Source organism: Nerophis lumbriciformis, linkage group LG12 (genome assembly GCF_033978685.3).
Source record: "Nerophis lumbriciformis linkage group LG12, RoL_Nlum_v2.1, whole genome shotgun sequence".
NCBI lineage: Eukaryota > Metazoa > Chordata > Actinopteri > Syngnathiformes > Syngnathidae > Nerophis > Nerophis lumbriciformis.
In genome coordinates this window covers 24602198-24611916 of record NC_084559.2, presented here as the reverse complement: position 1 = coordinate 24611916, position 9719 = coordinate 24602198, and the positions used below count along the sequence as shown (strand labels likewise).

At 38.7% G+C, this 9719-nt stretch overlaps 1 protein-coding gene across 1 annotated transcript; it reads right to left on the bottom strand.

Moving 5' to 3' along the window:
- Positions 1 to 5046: 5046 nt before the first annotated feature.
- aplnra (apelin receptor a) lies at positions 5047 to 7063 on the bottom strand. The gene has a single exon (XM_061985778.1). The coding sequence runs from the start codon at positions 6956 to 6958 to the stop codon at positions 5873 to 5875; it is 1086 nt and encodes a 361-aa protein (XP_061841762.1). The 5' UTR covers positions 6959 to 7063; the 3' UTR covers positions 5047 to 5872.
- Positions 7064 to 9719: the final 2656 nt, after the last annotated feature.

Here is a 9719-nt window from a genome sequence, read left to right as displayed (position 1 = left end):
AGACTCTTTTTTAATTGATTTACTAAATATATCTGAATGTACCCCATTTAAAAAAAAATTTTTTATTAGTTAAATGTGTTTATTATTTCTTTAAAGGGGAACTGATGTGTGTTCTAATCATGGCAGACTTGGCAACAAACAACGAAGACTCACGGGAGAGCAGTGTTGGGACTAACGCGTTACAAAGTAACGCGTTACTGTAACGCCGTTAGTTTCGGCGGTAACTAGTAATCTAACGCGTTATTTTTTTTTATTCAGTAATTTAGTTACCGTTACTACATGATGCGTTACTGCGTTATTTTACGTTACTTTTGATGTAGTATCGGCTAGAAACAGAAGCGCTGCGGTGCCGTTCTTCTGAATCTTCCTCTGTCACAAGCCGGAGAGAAGAAAAGAGGCGCGGTCTATGTGCGTGTGGGGGGGTGGGGGGTCGAGGAGGGGAGGTTTGATCCGCGGTTTGATATATGAAACAAAAAAAAAAGTTGTTGGCACGTTCAGTCCACACACAGCGTGGTCATGGCGAGCGGAGTAACGGAGGAGCTTGAACGCCCCCGCCATTGAATCGGTGTGTTTATAAGTGCAGACTCGGTTGTGCAAAACGAGGGTTTTAAACACATGCTGAACGTGCTTGAACCACGTTACGACATCCCGTCGCGCACCCACTTCAGCAATAAGATTGTGCCAGATCTTTATGAGCAGGAGAAGAAAAAAGTTGTGGATGAACTATCCCGAGCATCATCTGTTGCGCTCATGACAGACGGGTGGACGTCCAGCGGAACTATAAGCGCTCATTTCATCACAGCAGACTGGGAGATGAGAAGACACGCCCCCTCTAAGAGAGTCACCTTGCGCAGGTACTGACACAAGCAGTGGAGGAATGGAAGATAAAGATATCCCAGTCACACGTGATAATACCAAAAATCAAATAATTACAGAGAATGAGGCAGGACTGGGACCACAGATAGGTGCTTTGCACATGTAGTGAATTTGGCATCACAGAAGGGAATCTCAGTCAATAGGATGGAGCGCCTCTTTGGGAGGATCAGGAAGGTTTCTTACTTCCACCTAAGCACAACAGCTGCTCATGTGCTTAAGACAAAGCAAGAAATGCTAAAGCTGCCTGCTCATACATGATGTCCCAACAAGGTGGAACTCCACTTATGATATGTTGGAGCAGCAGGCAGCTATATACTCTGCATTGACCCACAACACCCTGAAGACAAATGTCACCCTGTCTGATGATGATGTGAGAGTGGCAGATGAGGTCCTCTAGGTGCTTAAACCCCTCAAAAGTGTTCCATCTCTACTGAGCACTGAAACTTCACCATCTGTGTCAATGATCCTGCCACTGAAAACAAGGATTCTACAATCCATGGCTCCAAGTGTGGAAGACAGCAGCATCACTCCAGATGTCAGGCTTTATGTTTCAAGGAAGATGATGTGCCTTCTTATGTTGCACTTTAACTTGTTTTTTATTCATGGTCATTGGTCCAAGTTTAAAGAAAGGAGGAATGCCTTTTTATGTTGCACTGTTTTTCATTAATTATGTTAAAAGGAAAATAAAAATGCATGTCAAGTTGATCAACAGATTGTATTATTCTCCAGTGCAATAACAGTACTGAAATGAAAGCAAAAAGGGCATTAATGGGAGCTTTAAAAAAAAAAGAAGAAAAAAAGAAGTAACTAAATAGTTACTTTTCACAGTAACGCATTACTTTTTGGTGTAAGTAACTGAGTTACTTTTGAAATAAAGTAACTAGTAACTGTAACTAGTTACTGGTTTTCAGTAACTAACCCAACACTGCGGGAGAGTGAGGTGAAAGAGATTTTTGACGTTATAAATATGGAACTTGGAGCCAGGCTGTTTCGACATAAATGGATTGCTTACCCAAAATCAACAGCAAACGTCCCCGGCCAGGTGGACCAAACAAACAACTGTCCATCGAGTGAGTTTCACTTTATTTTTTATTATTATTATCTTTTGTCTAACCTTTTTTTTTGGGGGGGGGGGGGATAAAGTATATATATGGGTAAGAACTAGGGATGTCCGATAATGGCTTTTTGCCGTATGCGATATTCCGATATTGTCCAACTCTTTAATTGCCGATACCGATATCAACCGATACCGATATAAACCGATACCGATATATACAGTCGTGGAATTAACACATTATTATGCCTAATTTGGACAACCAGGTATGGTGAAGATAAGGTCCTTTTTAAAAAAAAAATAGGATAAAATAAGATAAATAAATTAAAAACATTTTCTTGAATTAAAAAGAAAGTCAAACAATATAATAACAGTTACATAGACACTAGTAATTAATGAAAATTAGTAAAATTAACTGTTAAAGGTTAGTACTATTAGTGGACCAGCAGCACGCACAATTATGTGTGCTTACGGACTGTATCCCTTGCAGACTGTATTGATATATATTGATGTATAATGTAGGAACCAGAATATTAATAACAGAAGAAACAACCCTTTTGTGTGAATGAGAGTGAATGAGTGTACATGGGGGAGGGAGGTTTTTTGGGTTGGTGCACTAATTGTAAGTGTATCTTGTGTTTTTTATGTTGATTTAATAAAAAAACAAAAACAAACAAAAAAAAAAACGTTACCGATAATAAAAAAACGATACCGATAATTTCCGATATTACATTTTAAAGCATTTATCGGCAGGCCAATATTATCGGACATCTCTAGTAAGAACTAAATAAATTGATTCTTTGGAAACATTATTTTTTTAATTGAAATACTAAACGTATTTGAATATATTGCCCCACCCAAATGTTTATTTAGTATTTATTTATTTTTATTTTTTGCCCAAACTCAAATGTTATGTTTAAAATGTTTGTAAAAAAAAAAAAAAAAGTGGAGTGGGGGGGACAAGAATATATAACAAAAATGATTTTGGAGATACATCCTTTTTAATCGAAATACTACATATACTTGACTATATTGCTCCACCCAAAACGTCATTTTTTGTCCGTTTTTTGGAGGGTAAAAATAGTTAATATAATGTTTTAGGAGACTCTTTTTAATTGATTTACTAAATACATCTGAATATATTACCCCACTTACATTTTTCTGTTTGTGTTTTGTAAAAACGTTTTCTTCTTTCTTTAAAGGGGAACTGCACTTTTTTCTGCATTTTTACCTATCGTTCACAATCATTATGAGAGACAAGAACACACATGTCTTTTTTTTTTTTTAGGATTTTAAAGATGATAAAAAATGCTTGAATGATATGGCTAATGGGAGTCACCGTTGTAGCCTTCAAAGCCCTCTAAAACAACTTTAAAACCCTCCATCAATGTTTTATATACACACTGCAAGTCTAAATATAATGTAGTAACATACACGTTTATAACAATATGTAATATGTACAATATTTACTGTATTTTGATCTGGACTGATTTATTCCGTGCATTGGTTCTGTTTCCATAGCAACACACGTCTGACTTCTGGCGACATGTGAGTTCCTAAATCCGGAATCAAACACCAGTGTGTTCTAATCATGGCAGACTTGGTAACAGACAACGAAGATGACTCTTTTTGGACAAATAAGGATTTACAACCTTATAAATATGGAACTTGGAGCCAGACTATTTAGACATAAATGGAGTGCTTACCCAAAATCAACAGCAAACGTCCCCGGCCAGCTGGACCAGACGAACAACTGTCCATCGAGTGAGTATCACTTTATATCGATCATGATACACACAGCATGTCATACGTGTTATTACAACTACAGTACATACGTTGTCTGGCTAACTGTGTACAAACAAAACATGAAATGTGGGCTAATACTTTACAGATCATGTAAAGATTGGTGTCCTATCGAAGTGTTGTGCATTACAAAATCAAACGTGTTTCGTGTTGCATTTTTTAAGTGATTTAGAGGTAGAATTGTGCTCCCATTAGCTGCATTGGTAGCCACCTAGAATGAGACGATTTTTATGATATAAAGCGAAAAAAACAAAACCTTTTTTCTTCTTGTCTCATAATGATTGTGAACAATAGGTCAAATTCCAATAAAAAAGTGGAGTTCCTCTTCAAATGGTCTCTTATTTTCTTTTACAAAATGTTAGAAAAAATAAATAATATTAATTTTTTTCCCCCGATCAGTCCTTTCCGATTGATATACTTCCGTATTTTTCGGACTATAAGTCGCAGTTTTTTTCATAGTTTGGCCGGGCTCCAGTGCGACTTATATATGTTTTTTTCCTTTTTTTATTATGAATTTTCGGCAGGTGCGATTTATACTCCGGTGCGACTTATACTCCGAAAAATACGGTAATTATATTTGATAATTTGCCCTGCAATTTTTTTTTAAACTTTTTTTTCATTTTAATCCAGATATAATTGGTAAAATATTTTGCAGATAAATCCTTTTCAATTGATGTGCTAAATACATACATTTTTCTTTTCATCAACTTTTCCTTTTTTTGGGTAAAATAAAAAACATATATATGGTAAAAATAGTTCATACAATTATTTTGGAGATGCATCCTTTTTAATTGATATTCTAAATACATATTTAAATATATTGCCTCGCTTAATTTTTTTATTTAGTTGAATCCATACAATTATCAATACAATATGTCTGCAGATACATCATTTTAAAATTATATACTAAATATATTTAAAAATATTGCCTCAATAAAAAATAAAAATAAAAAAAAAGTTTAATATTTTTTGTGTGGTAATTTTTTTTTCTTTACAAAACATAGGTAAACATTGTTGTTTATGAGTTTTCAATTGATGTACTGAACATATTTTGCCCCAACTAAAAGGTTTTTGTATTGTTTGTTTAATAATTTTTCCCCTCATTATTTAATAAAAAAATAAAGCTTTAATATGTGGATGCAAATAGTTCATAGTTTTGCAGATACATCCTTTTCAGTTGATATACAAATATACTTAAATATACTGCCTCACTTATTAATTTTTTTTTTCAGTCAATTAAATAAACTGTGTATAAAAATAGTTAATAAATGTCTTTAGAGGCACATCCTTTTGACATGGCTAACACATTTGAATATATTACCCCATCTAAATTAGAGCCCCTTTTGAGCTCTGAATACGCACCTTCAGGATGGTCTGCACTTTGCATAATCTGGTTACAGTCTGGATACTGACTGTGAATCAATAGAGATTAGAGATCTATTAGTCTGAAGGTGTAAACCAACTGCAGAGCCTTCTTCATAACAAAGCTCAAACTCTCTGGAGATAATCATCACCCAAACAAGAAGACGGTGTCATGAAACTGAAACTTTTAAAGGCCGCATTAGTTTCTACCAGCTGCGACGTAACACTCAAGAAATGAGAGATTTTGGCTTCATTGAACACATTTTTTTTAATACAGTAGTTAGTTACAGTGATGTCCAAAATAAAATATGTACAAATTCAACAATTATGATGATGCTCTCCATTAAGAAGCCCACCCCCCAACTCCAGCAACATTTGTCATCTGCCATCTGCCTCCACCCCCCTTTTTTTTTTTTTTTTTTTTACAAAAACCGTATCATTAAGCTGCAACACCTATGCTCCTTTTGCCTCTTTTTAACGACTTTCAATCGGGAGCAAGTGCGTCTGAAACAAACGTCTGGAGAAATGCTATGGTATGAAAATACTGTACAAGTTTCAACCAGTGTCATCTTTTTTTTTTTTTCAAACATCAAACTCATGTCCTCTTCCAATTCGAGAAGAGGAAGGAGGAAAGCAGCGAAGGAGCTCAGCCAGCTGGCTCCGGCCTTCCAAGTCGGAGCAGGTCAAAATTCATGGTCTTATCTCATGGACACGTAGAGTCTGTATTATTTTGCTACAAGTGTTCCAGTCCCCCCTTATGCAACCTGTCCTCCGTCTCTAGACCTTGGTAGCCAGGGACTGAATCTCCGACTTCTGAGTCTGGGCGCTCAGCGTGGACGACATGGAGCTCATGTGGCCGTGCATGGCCTTCTTCAGGTTGAGCAGGCACAGGCACTGCGAGCGGAACCGCAGGTCAAAGAAGGCGTAGAGGAAGGGGTTGAGGCAGCTGTTGACGTAGGCCAGGCAGGTGGCGTACGGGTGGGCCAGCAGCAGGAAGCGCAGGAAGCCGCAGGAGTTGGGCGCCAGGTTCAGGTAGGAGAGGGCGTCCATGCTCTTCAGGACGTGGAAGGGCGTCCAGCAGAGGGCGAACACCACCACCAGTGTGGTGATGATCTTCAGCAGCCTTTTCTTCTTCTGGTCCTCCTTGCGCAGGTTGTTGAAGTGACGCGTGACGGTGCAGCCGATGAAGCAGTAGAAGATGGTCATGGCCAGGAAGGGCAGAAGAAAGCCCAAAGCCGAGGAGGACAAACTGAGCCCCGCGATCCAGAGGTAGTCGTGCCTCTGGTTGATGGTCACCAAGCTGAAGTCCATGGCGCAGGTGGTCCGATTGTTGTTCTGGTCGCTCACCGTGGTGCGGAAAAGCAGCGTGGGCACGGCCAGCATCCCGGACAGCAGCCATATGGCGCCCAGCGACGCCAGCATGGTCCCCCTGGACCTCAGCCTGCTGCTGGACAGAGAGTGCACGATGGCCAGGTAGCGGTCGAAGCTGAGGCAGGTGAGGCAGAAGACGCTGGCGTACATGTTGACCAGGACCACGTAGCTGCTGATCTTGCACAGGGCCACGCCGAAGGGCCAGTGGTAGCCCAGCGCCGTGTACACGGCCCACAGGGGAAGGGTCGCCACGAAGGTGAGGTCGGCCAGGGCCAGGTTTCCGATGTAGACGTCCGCCGCCCGACGTTTGCATTTGGACCTCCAGACGGTGAAGATGACCACGCCGTTCCCGGACAGGCCCAGGATGAAGATGAGCATGTAGAGGACCGGGATGAGGGAGTAGGAGGGCTCCCACTCGGAGAAATCGCACACCGTCTCGTTGTCGTCGTAGTACTCGTAGTTGTCCGCGTATTCCGCAGTGGGGGCCTCCATGCTGCGAAAGTCCCCCTCAGGAGGTAAAAGTCCCGCACGCGTCCCGAAGGCCTCTGAGGTGCAGCGAACACAACAGGAGCTGGACGTCCTGCTGCTGGAGGAGAGGGACGCTTGTGTGTGAGTGACTGTTGGCGGCTGGCTGCCTTTTTAAACTCAGCCCCCCCACCCCCCCACCCCACCCCACACACACACACACACACACACTCCTGCTCTACACCCCCCCAGGATGACCGCACCCCCCCACTCACCCACCCACCACTCCTCTCCTCCCCCTCCTGCAGTAAAACATCTCTCAGCCCTCCCCCGTTCTCTGAGGAATATGTTCTTCTTGTTCAGACAAGTCAAACCTGATCTGGGTTGTGTTTTTGCTCCCTAATCACCCCCCCAAAAAAGTCCTCAGAATGACATCACAGTTAGTAAATGAAATAGCGTACAGGATTTTTATAAACGTGCCGTCTTCATCTTTCTCGCTTAATCTCCCGAGAACCAGCGTCCTGTGCAGTTTGAGTTTGAGTTTATTTGGAACATGCATGCATACAACATGCAATTTCACAATTTGCAGGTTCTCTATTCAACATGTTCGAAAAGGAGTAGGAAGAAGCAGAGCTTATTTAATCCTACCCCTTTTCCTTTACATAGCAGTTGCTAATTAACTTCCTGTTCTCAATTTATTCACAATATACTCCATACGTAATGATAATAAAAATACATAAATAAATAATAATTAGTGAAGTAAGTTATATTTCACATGGCGAGATACAGAAGATTATCTAGAACAGGGGTCCCCAAACTTTTTGACTCGGGGGCCGCATTGGCCAGGGGCCGGGCTGTATATACATATATATATATATATATATATATATATATATATATATATATATATATATAACCTTCCTTTTATACATATATATATATGTATATATATATATATATCTATATCTATATATATAACCTTCCTTATATATATATATATATATATATATATATATATATATGTATATATGTATATATATGTATACATATATATATATATATATATGTATATGTGTATATATATATATGTGTATATATATATATATATATATATATATATATATATATGTATATATATATATATATATATATATATATATATATATATATATATATATATATATATATATATATATATATATATATACAGGGGCGCCGCTAGGGATTTTGGGCCCCATGAAAAGAATCTTTACAGGGCCCCCAACACAGTGTCATTATTTTTTCTGTATTATAATTTCATCATCATTATGGGCCTCTCTGGGCCCCCCTCCATCATGGGCCCCTAGAATCCGTCTCCTTTACCCCCCCTTTTCGGCGCCCCTATATATATATATATATATATATATATATCCAGCCCGGCCCCTGTCCAATGCGGCCCCCGAGTCAAAAAGTTATATGTATATATATATATATATATATATATATAAATATATATATATGTATATATATATATATATATATATGTATATATATATATATATATATATATATATATATATTATATTACTCACGCACTAATTGACTGAACAACCGCGCGCTCACCCGACACTGTGGAGCAATTTGCAATGCGTTTTAGACAATATGATTTGCCTGAGCGGCGAGGAGACACCGAAAATAACAAGTGGTAGAAAATAAATTAAAAAAGGACAGATTTTCAAAAAATAATTAAAAAAAACACAAAAAAAAACATTTTAATTTTTTTTTTTTTTTAACTTGGGACTTCCCGCGGGCTGGATTTTGGACGTTGGCGGGCCGGATTCGGTCTAGAAAATGAATGGATGGATGAAATAAATTCAGAATGTTTATCATGGTTCTTCTGCTTTGTATTTTGTAAACACTTTAAGTTTGAATAGTTTCTTGAAGTGGATCATATTAGTACATTGTTTGATTTCTTTGCGTAATCCATTCCATAATTTAATTCCACATGCTGATATACTAAAGGTTTTAAGTGTTTAAGTGATATTTTACGGTAATGTGTTAATAATTTCACACATAAGTCGCTCCGAGTATAAGTCGCACCCCCGGCCAAACTATGAAAAAAACTGCGATGGTAAAATACGGTACATTCTTCTCTAAGATTATATTTCTCAAGAATATACAAGAATTGTTGTATATTCTTGGGTAGCAGGTTATAGTTTACTTCCATCCATCCATCCATTTTCTACCGCTTAATCCCTTCGGGGTCGCGGGGGGCGCTGGAGCCTATCTCAGCACCATGTCGTGAAATTCAGTATTTCCGATTCAATGAATAAAGGGTTTGACTGTTCTCTATATCCAACATGATGTATTATTCTAACTGATCTTTTTTGTAATGAATGAAGTGTACTTTTGTAGTTATTTCCCCATATTTCTGCACAACAACTCAGATATGGTAACACTAGCGAGCAGTAGAGAATATGGAGTGATTGTGTTTAGCTTTATTCAGTGGACGTTTGTTTTTGGTCTATTCCTTTGCACACATTTCAAAGGCTCCAGGTGACCCGTGACGCTAACGAGGATAAGCAGTGTAGAAAATGGATAGATGGAGTTCCACATTTTTAGGAAAAAATAACCTTCCTTTGCAAATGTCCACTGCAGTGGATGCTAGTTCTCTGGAGGATATATAATATATAGCAGTGTTTCTTAACCATAGGACTGGAGCCCATTCTCAGTTGTGGTCCATATGGGCGTCAGTTGCAATTAATTTTTCCACCACCTGTGGACGTAATGACAATTTCAAACAAACGAA

Bases quoted from the DNA above. Each gene is read 5' to 3' on its own strand.
- aplnra (XM_061985778.1), bottom strand. From the start codon at position 6,958: ATGGAGGCCCCCACTGCGGAATACGCGGACAACTACGAGTACTACGAC.